General features: G+C 40.1%; 1 protein-coding gene across 1 annotated transcript in view; it reads right to left on the bottom strand.

Moving 5' to 3' along the window:
* Nucleotides 1–16,656, bottom strand: part of clstn1 (calsyntenin 1) — a 144,586-nt gene that overhangs the window by 115,997 nt on the left and 11,933 nt on the right. Inside the window, exons 3-6 of the mRNA XM_002940310.5 lie at nucleotides 7,825–8,020; nucleotides 2,139–2,347; nucleotides 711–860; nucleotides 426–611 (exon numbers count right to left, since the gene is read on the bottom strand). Coding sequence (XP_002940356.2) covers nucleotides 426–611; nucleotides 711–860; nucleotides 2,139–2,347; nucleotides 7,825–8,020 — 741 coding nt within the window. The remainder of the gene's footprint in view (nucleotides 1–425; nucleotides 612–710; nucleotides 861–2,138; nucleotides 2,348–7,824; nucleotides 8,021–16,656) is intronic.

The raw sequence follows: 16,656 nt of genomic DNA, 5'->3' as shown, positions 1-16,656 counted from the left end.
TAAAAGCACTTCCTTCTATTTTACAGTTTTTTACATGGTTTAGTGCATTGTAAAATATTACTGACAATCTCAGGGAACATCAATGGGTTTAGCAGCTGCACCTTTATTTGCTAATTTATGTGCACATTTCTTGAAAAGAACAGATATAAAGACTACAGCTTAATATATTTAAGATAACGATTTCTAGGGTAACAATTAGATGAAGCAAAATATCATGAGGTAGCCACAGATCTTAGCAACAGATTTACTAAAAACAGGTTACAATAGAAAAGAACAGCTAATGAACTTGATAGGATCTTTAAAAAAAATCAATTTTAGAGCAGAGGATGCTTAATAAGCCATAAGCATTTAATATTTCTTTGAATATAGATTATAATAATAATGTAATATGTGAATTTAAATGAAAACAAAAATATACTACTTACCACAAAGTTTGTGAATTGACTTTTCAGAGTATGTATCCCTGTCACATCCTTTACCAATATGACTTGTTTCCAATTGTACATGTGCTGTAATTGAGGTAATGGGTTCATCACAAGTTTCCAGGTGCATCCCAGGGAACAGTGATAAAGAACCAGAACCAGGCTCATATTCTATTCTTTTATTCCATCCTGTATGATAAAAATGTAATAAAAAATTTATAATAGGAAGAAGAATTTATTAGTGATAAATGACAGAAAACAAATAACTTTAGAAAGTAAATTGCTCACCTTGCCAACTGACTTTGCATGTTGGTTTAACGCTTACTTTTACCAGTATGTCTTCTGCTGCCCTTTTCTTTCCACAGTCATAGGCAGTAACAGTAAGTTTGTACTGATGTTCCTTTTCATAAATCAATTTCTCGGTGTTCTTAATAAAACCTGATTTGTTTCAGCAAAGTAGGAAAACCAAATTAGAGTGTGGGTGAGGGTATTGTTAAATACACAAGCTAGACACTACAAATCAACAACAAGTATGCTGTTCAATAAACCATTTATAAACTTACACGCAACATCAAATTTAATACAAAGTAGTTTAGAAGAGTATCAAAAACAATATATATTTTTGTAAACATACAATGGGTCCTGGCTCAATTACCGTATTTTTCGGACCATAAGACGCACCGGACCATAAGACGCACCAGTTTTTAGAGAAGGGAAATGAAGAAAAAAAGATTCTGAAACAAATAGTGTCCTAAAATATTTTATGTGCATTAAAACCCAACCCGTACCAGCAGCACCCAACATATTGCCCCCCCATCTGTACCAGCAGCACCCAACATATTGCCCCCCACCTGTACCAGCAGCACCCAACATATTGCCCCCATCTGTACCAGCAGCAGCAATCAGGAATTGCCCCCATTTCCTGTAAAAGCAGCCTACCTGCTCAGGCCTCAGGATGGTTTTCCGCGCCGCACCACAGCGCCTCTGTCCCTCTGGCTGCCTTAGTTTGATATAGCCTACAGATATACTTTAAGAAAAGGTTTTTTACTTGCCCGTGTGGTCTCCGTGCAGGGCCCTCCTCTATTTACCGGCGCTTAGCTCTGGCACTGTGCACATGCACAATGACGCGCATGCGTATGGGCATGCGCGTCATTGTGCATGCGCACAGCGCCAGAGCTAAGCGCCGGTAAATAGAGGAGGGCCCTGCACGGAGACCACACGGGCAAGTAAAAACATTTTTTCAAAGTATATCTGTAGGCTATATTCGGACCATAAGATGCAGGGACTTTTTCCCCCCACTTCTGGGGGAAAAAAAGTGCGTCTTATGGTCCGAAAAATACGGTAACAATAATAACTTCTGCCAATGTGTCACCCCTATTAAATTATAAACATAGGTCTCAAAACCCTTAAAAAAAAGGTACAAAAGTGTCGGAAAGAACACAGTTCTAAAGTGTCAACTGCCAAACTGTAAAAGTGTCTTAAAGGACATGTAAACCCTGCACACAAAAATTTAATCAGTGAACAGCCTCTTTGAAATCTTTCAATATCCGCCACACTGGTTGTCCAGAAAGCTTAGGTTGTCCTGAAAACTAAAAGTCCCCCCAAGGAAAGGCCCCTTAAGCAAAACAGTGCAAAATATTCAAAAACTGTCTGGCAGTAGTTCTGCTTTGACCAAAATGGCTGGAAGTGAAAGGGTTAAAGATGAGAGCTTCTTACCATCCTTATCAATGGTGAAAGGCACATCAGGTGTTACAATCTCATAGCTGCAGATCTGACTAAATTGCGGAGAGCAATCAGCATCTACAGCTTCTACCCTTAATATATTATCATACTTTTTCCCTTCTCGGACAGTAACTTTGTAGGATTTTTCTTTGAAGACTGGTGCATACTCGTTCACATCATTTACTTGTATGTGTACTGATGCCCTGTAATAAACAAATAATTCAAATTAGACTATTACAAAATAAATGTTCATTATTTTTTAATATATCAGTATTCCTGTCTAAAGTTTAAATTACAGTTAGTGGGTTCCATACAGCTCACACAGATTCATCTCACTTTATTAATCACTTGATTAATGCTTTTAGAGATTTTAACATTACGACCTCAGATTACTCTTACACTCTCTGAATTAGAGAATCTTAGCTATAAGTATCTATTACACTTATGCTATGATTTATTGAAAAATGTAATTTCACACACTGACTACATTATAAAACCTGCAGATCAGCAGGAAAATCATTTACATTTAAAAAAACACTATAAAAGTTGTATGATATTCTGCCTGGATCTGAACCAGGGACATAAAGGTTAATGTGCAGTTCTCCAACACTTGACCCAAGATTGCTTGGGTGTTTTGTTTCCAGGTTCCTGTTTTGTTATACATTGTTTCGGACTCTTGTTCTGTCCCTAATATTGAGATCCTGGTTTTGTACTTGGCCTATTTCCGATTTTTGAGATTGCCTCAAGAATGGCTTTTGTACAGTGTCTTTGGATTTTTATGTAGTAACTAGTGACGAGTGAAATTTTTTGCCAGGCATGGATTCTTAGTGGCACCTGAGAAGCTGAGGGCCAGGCCAAATGTTATAATCATTAATCACAAATCCCGACATAAACCCACCAAGTTAGTTAAATATATATACATCTGAGGAGCCAGATAATGAAGGCTTCCCTTGTAATATGCCCAGTTCTAGTAATTTAGCTACTGACGCGTGGGTCACTCGGGAGGAAATTCAAAAGAGACTTGAACATGTAAAGGTAAACAAAGGTCCAGGGCCGGATGGGATTCATCCCAGGGTATTAAATGAGCTGAGCGCTGTGATTGCCAAACCTCTTCACTTAATTTTTCAGGATTCATTGAGGTCTGGCATGGTGCCAAGAAACTGGCGGATTGCTAATGTGGTGCCGTTATTTAAAAAGGGATCCCGTTCTCAGCCTGAAAACTATAGGCCTGTTAGTCTGACATCAGTAGTAGGAAAACTTTTGGAAGGGGTAATAAGGGATAGGGTACTTGAATACATTGCAGTTCACAATACTATTAGTTTGTGCCAGCATGGTTTTATGCGTAACAGATCTTGCCAGACTAATTTAGTTGCCTTTTATGAGGAGGTGAGTAGGAACCTTGATGCTGGAATGGCAGTTGATGTCATCTACTTGGACTTTGCTAAAGCGTTTGATACAGTACCTCACAGAAGGTTAATGATCAAATTAAGGAATATTGGCCTAGAACATAATATTTGTAATTGGATAGAGAACTGGCTGAAGGATAGAGTACAAAGAGTGGTTGTAAATGGAACATTTTCTAATTGGACCAGTGTGGTTAGTGGAGTACCGCAGGGGTCAGTCCTTGGGCCTTTGCTGTTTAACTTGTTTATTAATGACCTGGAGGTGGACATAGACAGTACTGTTTCTATTTTTGCTGATGACACTAAATTGTGCAAAACTATAAGTTCCATGCAGGATGCTGCCGCTTTGCAGAGCGATTTGACAAAATTAGATAACTGGGCAGCAAACTGGAAAATGAGGTTCAATGTTGATAAGTGCAAAGTTATGCACTTTGGTAGAAATAATATAAACGCAAACTATCTACTGAATGGTAGTGTGTTGGGGGTATCCTTAATGGAGAAGGATCTAGGGGTTTTTGTTGATAACAAGTTGTCTAATGCCAGGCAGTGTCATTCTGTGGCTACTAAAGCAAATAAAGTGCTGTCTTGTATAAAAAAGGGCATTGACTCAAGGGATGAGAACATAATTTTGCCCCTTTATAGGTCCCTGGTAAGGCCTCACCTTGAGTATGCAGTGCAGTTTTGGGCTCCAGTCCTTAAGAAGGATATTAATGAGCTGGAGAGAGTGCAGAGACGTGCAACTAAACTGGTAAAGGGGATGGAAGATTTAAACTATGAGGTGAGACTGTCGAGGTTGGGGTTGTTTTCTCTGGAAAAGAGGCGCTTGCGAGGGGACATGATTACTCTGTACAAGTACATTAGAGGGGATTATAGGCAGTTGGGGGATGTTCTTTTTTCCCATAAAAACAATCAACGCACCAGAGGTCACCCCTTTAGATTAGAGGAAAGGAGCTTCCATTTGAAGCAGCGTAGGTGGTTTTTCACGGTGAGGGCAGTGAGGTTATGGAATGCCCTTCCTAGTGATGTGGTAATGGCAGATTCTGTTAATGCCTTTAAGAGGGGCCTGGATGAGTTCTTGATCAATCAGAATATCCAAGGCTATTGTGATACTAATATCTACAGTTAGTACTAGTGGTTGTATTTATAGTTTATGTATGTGAGTGTATAGATTGGTAGGTGTGGGTTAGGTGTGCTGGGTTTACTTGGATGGGTTGAACTTGATGGACACAGGTCTTTTTTCAACCCTATGTAACTATGTAACTATCCTGGTTTTGTACTTGGCCTATTTCCGATTTTTGAGATTGCCTCAAGAATGGCTTTTGTACAGTGTCTTTGGATTTTTATGTAGTAACTAGTGATGAGTGAAATTTTTTGCCAGGCATGGATTCTTAGTGGCACCTGAGAAGCTGAGGGCCAGGCCAAATGTTATAATCATTAATCACAAATCCCGACATAAACCCACCAAGTTAGTTAAATATATTGCAGTAAAAAGCACTCCACTTCTTCATATGGAGAAGAACACTATATCCTATAGGAGGGGCGAGTTCTACTGCTTTATTCATGCTGAGGTTTTTTCCTCGAAAACTCAAACTTTTTAAACATGGGGCTGGTTCATGGTGCCTCAAACTGTTGGGGGGCCGGACTGTAGTCCTCAAACTACGCCCCCCTCTGCGTCCTCAAACTACGGCCCACTTTTTGCTGTGTCCTCTGGCTCCCTGCTTCCCTGCTCCTTGCTGTGTCCTCTGGCTCCCCCACTCCCTGCTGCGCCTGCAGACAGGTAGTAGCCAAGGGTTAGTACGCAGTGGGGGCCAGGTAAATTACTTTGGGGGACCGGATCCGGATTAACAGATTAATTTAGTAGTAAGTAGACAGGCAAGGGACACATATAAATAATCAAATAAGGAGGAATGAATTAAAAGTATCAATAAAAAAAAAAGAGTAGCACAGAGGTGTGCAGGAAAGAAGTTATGTAGTGCAATAGAGGATCATTATTGTATGAACATAAAGCTGAAAATGAAAGAAAGCATTACTGCTTTCTTTCATTTTCAGCTTTACGCACTGTGTTAAGAAATCTGTGAAATCTGACCTTGCGTGGTCATGTGGTAAGAGCAGATAACACCATTAAACTACACTGCCAGATTCTGTCAGGAAAGCATTTAAAGGAACAGTTACACACAAAAAAGTTAATAACTTATTCACCCCAAAACATCTTTAATAACAGGCCTAGCCTTCTCCCCTTTGTATTTTTTGAATGCTTCAGGTAGAATTTTAACTGCAAACTGCTCCATAGCAATTGGGTCAAAAAGGCAACGGGTGCTTGAATTCCTGTGAACATTGAAGTTGACTTCGCATCGGATGACCTTTTAAGCTTTTTATCCGTGCCTGCACCTTGCAACCTCTGATTGACAAGCGCCAAGGGACCAATCACAGTCTGGCATGTTCTTAAAGCTGAAAAAACCTTTGTCCAATTTAAATATAAATAAATCAATTTGAGGAAAATTATCTGAAGGACATATAGGCACATTTTGATGAAGAACACAATTCTGCTAAGACCTGAGTAGTGTCATTATCTATTTAACTATTTAAGATTTCTTGATATCAATAAATGGTAAATCAGTCTTCCAGGCCCTAGACATACCTCCCAATATTTCATTAAGAGAAAGAGGGACAAAAATATGTGACGCGGGTAGTGTGGCAAAAAAATTTTGGCCACGCCTGTTTTGTGACTATGCCCCAGATGTGCCAGTATAATCACTAAATAAAAAGAATAAAGGACATATTAACTTCAAAGGTGCCAGTATGACTACAATAAATTGATTAAGTGCATATTAAACCCAGAAATGCCAGTAAAATTACTAAATGAAACTGATAAAGGGCATATCTACTTCAGACATGCCAACAGTTCTGTGCATTTTCCAAAGTTATAAATAGGGCCAATTCCAGTGGTACATAAATATGTTATTTCCTTCCATTCTTAATCAGTTGAAAGCAAAACAATATTAATGTACCACTAGAATTTCTAGCCATATTAACAAGGCCAGCCTAAGGTTCACAAACTTACAAGGGCCCCTTTTAAATGTCTGCTATATTTTATGAACTGGATCAGCAATACCACTGTTTTCTATTCTGCATGCTGTGCTCTGCCAGAGATTCCTAGGAGTCAGAGATATGTGTTAGAGGTGAAAAGGTGAAACTGTCCAGCACATAAATAAAAAAAGAAATCCAAATAGAAAAAATGCAATGGCACTCAAGAGCTATAACTGGGACTAGCCCTTTAGATACTTTATTATGGAAGTGCAACGTTTCGGGGCAAAACAACCCCTTTGTCAAGCATGACTTGACAAAGGGGTTGTTTTGCCCCGAAACGTTGCACTTCCATAATAAAGTATCTAAAGGGCTAGTCCCAGTTATAGCTCTTGAGTGCCATTGCATTTTTTCTATTTGGATTCCTTGGGAGGGTGCCGATCCCCCTGCAGTGAGCACCGAGCGTAAACTTTTTGAGGAGAGTTAAGGGTGTGCGTATAAGGTCTCTTGTTGCAGCACATAAATAAAGACAGCAGCCTCTTCTGCCTGATAAAAGACAATTAAACGGCAATGCTGAGAAGCGGGACATCTAACAATGAATCCGGGACAGCGGGCAGTGCTATAAATATCGGGACTGTCCCGCTGAAAGTGGGACGGTTGGGAGGTATGCTGTATATCAAAATAAAAGGTACTCAAGCTTTCATGCTTCAAAGCCTTCTAAGGCTCAATAGCAAAAAAGGGAAAGTTGTGCTTACCATTAAATTTTAAATCATTAGGTGGGGGTGCAACACAAAATTCATAAAAACAGAAACAAGAGATCCTCTGCACTCATCCATTATCAATATATAGAAGACATGAAGACACTGGCTTTCTAAAGCTCCTTTTTGGTACTCTACATTTAGTCAGGCACCCCAGACCACAACATTTGACAGAATTTGACAACACTTTGACAGAAAAAGTAAAAATATTGCATTTAATATACCACTATATATACCACTATAATATATGGCACTAAAGCTGAATAAAAATCAACTATTGCACTTCTTTTCTGAAAAACACCACACTTACATTGTGTGTCACGTTGACAGGATGGCACAGACAGGTGTGGCAACATATCAGTGGTGTCAGTTGGTTACTATTAACTTCAATGGCAAGCAGCCTGAATATGTTATGCGACAGCAATCATCTAATTTCCTTAAATGTTTTCTCTCCTTGCTCAAAACCCAGATTTTGGTTCCATTTATGACACTTACTTGTGAGATTTCTTTACAGAGGAGCTATCAGGTCCTTTGCCACAGTCATAAGCTTGAATCGAGAAGGTGTAGTCCTTCTGTATCTCACAGTCCAGCTGCTTGGTAGAACGAATTAGACCTTCCCCAGTAGATCTGTCAACGACCAATGCCTCAAAAGGGACATCCTGGTCATGAATCTTAAATCCACAAATTTCACCTGGAGTGATCAAAAATTATGTTAAAAAAAAAAAAAAAAAGCTGTGGTGTAACTATACAGAATTATACATAAGGATGCCAAATATACCAAAGGAAAAAAAAAAAAAATGACCAGGCAGCTAAGATTTGCAAGCGTCTCTGGACACAAGTATTGTGCTTTAATTATTAAAGGTGATATTTTATCAAGCTCTCTATTATTTTGTATTTATACATGCCATTATGCAAAATGACTAAAAAATTATTAAATTCACAATTGAAGGATTTACAAGGAGAAAGCTAAATTAAAACATTGAGCCAAAGTAGGTGTTTTTTGCTGGTTGATCTATCACTGACAAGCAAATGAACATATGTATAAATTTCTAAAAGATATATGTCAAGAAAGAAGCATATGTAAGCTATAGCTACATCACTATAAAGATGACCCACAAATTGCATAGATTAAACATGAGATATTTATCTTGCCCTACATCCCAGCCTTGCTAGCAATACCCTTAAAAATTTAAAAAGCATACTGCCCAATAGTCCTCCTATTGTTTAGTAAAAACGCCACACTTTTGGCTCACCTAATCAAATATTTACTCAGTCCCACTTCACATTTTCTAGAACAGGCAGCCATCTCTAAAAAGCTATTCTCCCTTCCTTTTCCTCCTTGCTTCATACTGCACATGTGTTTCAGAGAAGCAAGCAGGGATCTGGGAATTTAGATATGCAGTAAGTACTTAAAAAGAATGCCTTTAGACTTACTTTTAATTTATATTAACCTTTCATTGTCCTTTAAGTATATGAATATCATATATTTAAAAATGGTGGGTGCTTGCCATGTGTGAACTGAGATTTAAAATAGTCCCTAGCATTTCATGTACACCGAGGGCCAGGCAGCCCAGCACAGGCTCAAAATAAATTACACATCTATGGCAGCATACAACACCCCATCTAGCATTTGTACGATTATCTGCTACTGCTACTCTGGGTTAAGAGTCAAGGCTTAGAGTTGTGTTACATTATATTTTTCTCAAATTTCCGAGAATCATTTTTAATGGTTTTTAATGTATGGTGGGAATTGTCACTAACAGCATGGGTAAGGGCTGAAAAAGATGTCACAGTGCCACATGAGTTAAGATCTACTGTTGATAAGTAGGATGTTATGGCAGCATTAATGTCAATTACTATAATGTCCAGCACATCATAGTGTAAGATAAATGGGCAATATTATCACCATAATATAATACAATGAAATAAGTAGATCCTGCACCCAAAACAATATAAAATCAAAAGGAGACTCCAAATACATTACACGGGAAAAGCTTTGATGCAACAAGTGCATTATACAGTAAAAAGCAATGGGTACTGACATCCCCGGTACATCACATATATTGAAATAAATGGACTCAACAGGTGATGAGCGAATATTTTTTTTGCCAGGCATGGTTTCACAGCAAAATTCCACATTTTCAGCATGCGAAACAGAACATGCTTAAAAAAAAGTTGTGGTCGTGTCAAAATAGGCACGATTGCATCTAAATGGATGCGGTCAAGTTAAAAGAGACATGGTAATGTGAAACTGGGCGCGGTCACATCAAAATGGGCACAGTCACTTCAAATTGGGCTTCAAAAGTTGCTCACACGAACAAAAGTCATATTTTGGAAATTTTTCACTGAGGCGAAACAGGACAGATTTGCTCATCACTAAATATAACTACACAGAGGAGAAACAAAACCTTTTAAGTGTCTTAAGTAAAGGTATGCAATGTAGATGTTAATTCGGCTGGCTACTGCACACTGCAGAACAAAATGTAAACAGCAGCTTTGCTCTGTTTTTGTTAAAGGCCATGTAAACCCTACACACAAAAATGTAATCTGTAAACAGCCTCTTTAAATAATATTTTAATACCTGCCACTCAGGTTGTCCAGAGGTTAATACGAAGGCTGCAGCATCCCCTTAATCACTTAGATTTCCTTTTCCTCCTGTAACCCACTAGCGCCCCTACCTCAGAAGTTTGCTTTGACAGTTTGCTCCCGGGCATGCTCACTTTTTCTCAGCTCAGATTGCTAAACAAACCCTCCATTCTAGCAGCCAATGTAGAGATGGCATTGCTGGTTCCCACAGAAACTCATTTTAAGTTCTCTGCTCCTCTCCTCAGCTTAGCTTAACCATTACAGTGCTCAAACAAAGTAGAACTTTAATCAACAACGGTTCAAATTGCGAACCACACTAAAACCAGGGGCATCCTGTTTTATACCAACTGCTTCTGCATTACACTCTATGCATTTGCAACTGCACGCCATAAGATGTTAGTTATTGAAAAGTTTATTGTTGAATGTTGTTTGCTTTTAAGTACATGGTTTAGAACACTGAAGGTCAAACGGTTGTACAATGGAAAGCTGAGGATAGAGCATGCAATTAGTGAACAGAAGTGACCCATTTCTATTATAAATGTGAGAGGACTCAACTCTCCAAATAAATACAATCAGGTGCTCGATGATGCACACAAGGCAAATGTAGATGACTTATTTTGCCAAGAAACTTACTTTACAAAAAAAAGTTCCTCCTACTTTCTATAACAAAGCCTTCCATATTACTTATGCAAGCAATAAAACTAAAGGAGTGCCAATTCTAATAAACTACAGAATTCAATTCAAAGAATTGCAAGCTGTCCCCACAGGCAGATACTTGATGCCAATATGTAAATTGGGAAGCTCTATTAACCAATGCATTTTTGAAAAAAACATGTTTTCCCACAACAGCTTTCCTTTAACCCTTTTACTGCCAGCTGTTTTGGTTAAAGCGGAACTTGCCAGACAGTTTTTGAACATTCTGCACTGTTAGTTTACCTAGGAAAACAATATAGTTTTTTCAGGACAACCTAAACTTTCAAAATATGGTAAAATTTTTGCGTAATTCCAATTCTGTAACAAGATATAGGCTTCTAAATGTCTAAAAAATGAAAACAACAATCATATTTCCATAATATAAACACATATACCAGAAACAAAAATTATTTTATGCACGAAAATACAACAGATTTGTAAAGTCTGATGTCTCCTGAACGGGCCAATACCAAATATATATAGTTTTATGGCGATTTCTCACTTGTATAGGTCAAAAACTCCCAGCAGTACACTACCAGCACTGCTCCAGAAAGCCACATACTTTAGGTTTCAAGGCCAAAAATTCCACTAACAGAAGGTTTATCCCAGAAAATTATATATTTTCATCTGGATGAATGAATACAATTTCATCTTTAATTTAGGTTTGCTAAATCATCTACCTATAAAATATGCTGACTTGTATACTGCTATAATCCATCGGCGTAACTTTAGGGGCCTGGGACCCCTACAAAAAAAGTTCCACCATAAAAATGCTTTTATTTGTATAGTGCCCGGAAGAAGCCCACCAAGGGGTGAAACAAGCATTGGCATCATGGAGGCATTTTGGAAAAAGAAATCCATCGCTGGCCGCATATATTTTGTCAGCATGAACTAACAAGCACTGAAGAATGACCACTGCCTGTAGGTCCCCCTAACACCATGAGAGGCTTTTGGGGCAAAATTCTATGGTTTGTGAGTAAAGTTGCATGACTAATACACGCATAATTCAAATTAGTGATGCACTTGGGAAGCTCTATGCACCTGATATCATTCTTTGGGGTCTCTCTAATTTAAAGGAACAGTAACACCAAAAAATGAAAGTGTATAAAAGTAACTAAAATATAATGTGCTGCTGCCCTGCACTGGTAAAAGTTGTGTGTTTACTTCAGAAAGTCTACTATAATTTATATAAATAAAGCTGCTGTGTAGCCATGGGGGCAGCCATTCAAAGGAGAAAAGGCACAGGCACGTAGCAGATAACAGATAAAACACTATTGTATTCCACAGAGCTTATCTGTTATCTGCTATGTAACCTGTGCCTTTTCTCCTTTTTTCCAGCTTGAATGGCTGCCCCCGTGGCTACACAGCAGCTTATTATATAAATTATAGTAGTGTTACTGTAGCGCAAACACCAGTTTTACCAGTGCATTATATTTTTATTACTTTAAAGCTCTTTCATTTTTTAGTGTTACTGTTCCTTTAATAATATACTGTTTCAGCACTGGAGATTAAAACTGCACTACACAACTGCACTACACATTCTAGATGGGGGCCTTAGCAATACTTTGTCAAGGGGTAAAATGTCCCTTTCCTCCCATGAATCTATACCCCTTTTAATATAAGATAAGCGGTGCAACACCTGGATTTGTAAGCAACTGATGTGTGCACATTGTTAAGCTGACTTACTCCATGCTTTTGGGGGTGTTATGTGCTTGATAACTGAGAAGTGAAACAGTGCTGAACTTTTCTTAAAACGGTGGTGTGCTCATTGCTCATTGCAAGTTTAGAGTGTCAGACTAAGGAAGGCAAGAAACCAAGTTTGTATCAGAAGTCAAGCAATAAGCCTTATCACTTTTTTTTTTCGCTTTGCCCTATATACCCTGTTTCCCCGAAAATAGGACATCTTCTGAAAGTAAGGCACCCCCCCCTGATTTTTCACCCCCCTCGGAAAATAAGGCACCCCCCGAAAATAAGACACCCACCTAGGGCTGGGCGATAAATCTGTACTGTATTCTTCTTCATGGAAAAATAAGACATCCCCTGAAAATAAGACCTAGTGCATATTTTGGAGCTTAAAAAAATATAAGACAGTGTCTTATTTTCGGGGAAACAGGTTATGAATGGTAATATTATTATGTTTAAAAATTACTTAGAATGCTACAATTTCTGTATGATACATATTACCGACATTATGATATTATGTTACTGTTCATTTAAGTGTTTCTTTTACAGTGCAACCAATGCTAATTTTTCCAGTAGTTCTTCAAAAAAAACCAGACTTTTCATACCCTTTACCACCTTATTACTTGCCATTCTTTGGGGTCTCTCTAATTTAATAATATACTCAGCACTGGAGATTAAAACTGCACTACACATTCTAGATGGGGGCCTTAGCAATACTTTGTCAAGGGGTAAAATGTCTCTTTCCTCCCATGAATCTATACCCCTTTTAATATATTTTAAAACCTTGTGTGCCAGTGCAGCTACTGACTGGCATTGCTTGCTGCAGACAAATTTACTATCCCTAAGTAGCCCAAGGCCTATTAGGGATTTGCTTAATATTTCCATTTAGGGCTAAACTCCCCAATCACTTTTAACAGATGGCATTGGATCAACAAAAGGGGCGTGATTTATACAAAATTCAGATGTGTAAACTACTTGTAATTTATTTAATCCGATGCAACGTGAACGGTGGATGTGAATGCAGCATGCTGCGTCCAACGTGATATTGTCACATACTGTTGGAACAACTTTTTCTCACATTGAAATACATTAACTATCACGTATAGACGCAGGAACAAAACACTCCATCTGACTTTATCTGATCCGACTTTACATTACAGCCTATGGAGATCAGATCCACAATCACTTTTCATGGATAGCATTGGATTGACAAAACGTACGCGAGTGATACAAAATTCAGATATTTAAACTACATGTAATTATTTCCATCCGATGCAACGCGACCACTGGATGTGAATGCAGCATGCTGCATCTGAAGTAATATTGTCGCATCCAGTTTTGCCACATTTGCTGATTTTTGCACCCCTCTACCCTGCAATTTCATTTCAATGTATGTCTCCTGCCACATTTGCTGATTTTTTGCATTTTCTATATCTGCTTTTCCTGCTTGGCTTTGATCAGTGACACTCATTATCATACCCCCCAGTGTAATAGCATTTCCTGGCTCTGTGTAAGGGTAAATCATTATCTGATAACAGGCAATAGGTGTGAATCTGGGTGTGTTAGCTGTCTACTCTAGCCAATTGGGCCCTCCTCTCAGAACCATGTGACTCTTTTGATCTATTTCCTTGAGATCACTCTGGGAGCAGCTTGGCTGGGGGGGAGCAGCTTGGCAGTATAGCAAGTTAAAGTATAGCAAATTTAAGTATACTTTAATGAGTTAGACAGAGTTGGAACAGCAGTGAACATACTCCATCTGGGACTTCGCCTAAAAATGACTACACTCACTTCATTCCTGTTCACTGTATGCATGTTGCTCCCTAAGGTAGTCTCTTCCTTTAACCCTCCTTCTGCCTGTCCATACTCCATCCACATATCCTCCTCCCTGCTCCCATCTACATACTCCGGCTCCTTTACCCTCTATAACTACCTACGTCACCTCTGTCCCCCGGTTACTGTCCGTATGCGGAGGCGCAATCATTTCAAATCCTCTGCTCACGTCTTCTCACTACTCTTCCTACTATTGCTGGCTGCAGGGGATGTCTCCCCAAACCCCGGGCCCTGCCCCATACCTACTTATATCCTAAAACCTATCGCTCTGCTATTTCTAACCTTATTTAGGTTCCCACTCTTCCCTCCTCCTGCCTTCCGTTTTCCTGTGCCCTTCTTAATGTCCGTTCCTTGACTAACAAAGCTACACTAATCCACGATCTGTTCTGTTCTAAATCATTTCATCTCCTCGCTCTAACAGAAACCTGGCTCTTACAGGATGACACCGCCACTGAAGCTGTGCTCTCTCATGGCGGTCTGTCTTTCTCACACACACCCCGGACCACTGGACGCGGTGGGGGAGTTGGAGTTCTCCTCTCCTCCCGCTGTCGGTTTGCACCTATTCCCCCAGCTTTTTCTTTTAACCCATTTGAGGTGCACGCACTTCAGATCTTCCATCCTCTCTCTGTACGGGTGGCTGTCATTTACAGACCCCCATCAGCCTCCTCCCCTGCTACCTTCCTCTCTGATTTTGAAACCTGGCTCTCCTTCTTCCTCTCCACTGACGGCCCTGCAATCATCCTTGGGGACTTCAACTCCCACATTGATGATCCCTCGCAACCCTGGCCATCACGTTTTCTCCGCCTAACCTCCTCCTTTGAACTCCAGCAGTGGACAAATGCTCCGACTCATAAGGATGGCCACTTTCTGGATTTAGTCTTTACTAAAAAGCTGTCCCTGTCCGATTTTAACAGTGTCCCCTTCCCCTTCTCTGACCATCACCTGGTTTCATTTTATATCTCTCACTCTCCTTCCCCCACTGTATTAATTAGAAATACACGCAACGTGGATCTCCCGGCCTTAGCTTCCTCTTTCAGGTCCAGTCTCTCCTCCTTTGATGAGATGTCGGACCCTGATACCCTGGTTAACAAGTACAACAGTATACTTGCCTCCACCATTGACCTATTTGCACCCCATCAGCCTAAGCGTACTCGGGCTCAAAACCCACGCCCGTGGCTGAATGTGCACACCAAATTCTTACGCTCCTGGATGAGGTCTGCGGAACGTATGTGGAGGAAATCCCGTACGCAAGCAGACTTTATACATTATAAATTCCTATTGGCCTGCCTCAATTCTGCCCTGTTGAAGGCTAAACAGGAATACTATAACACCCTCATAAACCACAATAAATCCAACCCGCGACGCCTGTTTTCTATTTTCAATACCCTTCTGCGTCCCTCGCAGACTCCATTACCTCACCCTATGCACTCTCCCCAGGACTTTGCTGAGTTCTTCATGAACAAAGTGGAGTCCATCCGCAATCAGATTCCCCCCTCTACTAATACAGACCAGCTCCTCCTTCCTCAGCCCCCCTCTGCATGTCTTAATTCTTTTGGTCCCGTAACTGTCTTCGAGGTCTCCCGGCTTCTTTTATCTGTTCCCCTCACCACTTGCTCTCTTGACCCTATGCCTTCCTCTCTGCTCAAACACTGCATTCCTGAACTTACTCCGGCTCTTACTCACATCTTTAACTCTTCTCTGACCTCTGGAAGCTTCCCCTCTTCCTTCAAACAGGCCTGTGTCAAGCCCATCCTAAAAAAGGCCACGCTGGACCAGTCCTGTCTCTCTAACTACCGCCCTGTCTCTCTTCTACCGCTTGCCTCCAAAATCTTAGAGTGTATTGTCTTCTCCCGTATCACTAACTTTCTCAATGACCATAATTTACTAGACCCTCTGCAATCTGGTTTTCGGCCTGCGCACTCTACTGAGACAGCGTTGTGCAGAGTTACAAACGATCTTCAGGTTGCCAAAGCCAAAGGTCACTTTTCCGTACTAATCCTCCTAGATCTATCGGCTGCGTTTGATACGGTTGACCACTCCCTCCTGATGCAAATTCTGCATTCGATTGGTCTCCGCAGTCAGGCTGCATCCTGGATCTCTTCTTATCTCTCTAACCGTTCATTCACTGTCTCCTATGCTAATAAAACCTCATCTCCAGTTCCTCTTAATGTGGGGGTACCTCAAGGCTCTGTACTTGGGCCATTGTTGTTCTCCCTCTACACGCTGTCTTTGGGAGATCTCATCCGTTCATTTGGCTTCAAATACCATCTGTATGCTGATGATATCCAAATTTATCTGTCGACCCCTTCATTAACAGCTGAAACTGAGACTCAAATCTCTAACTGCCTCCTGGCCATCTCTAACTGGATGAACCATCGCCACCTCAAACTCAACCTAACAAAAACTGAACTAATGATTTTTCTGCCTAAGCCTGGTCCTACCCCCCCCTTTTCTATCTCTATTGATGGCACCCTCATCAACCCCGTCGATTCGGCGCATTGTTTGGGGGTGATCTTTGACTCCAGTCTCTTGTTT

Source organism: Xenopus tropicalis, chromosome 7 (genome assembly GCF_000004195.4).
Source record: "Xenopus tropicalis strain Nigerian chromosome 7, UCB_Xtro_10.0, whole genome shotgun sequence".
NCBI lineage: Eukaryota > Metazoa > Chordata > Amphibia > Anura > Pipidae > Xenopus > Xenopus tropicalis.
This window is presented reverse-complemented; position numbering and strand designations above follow the sequence as displayed.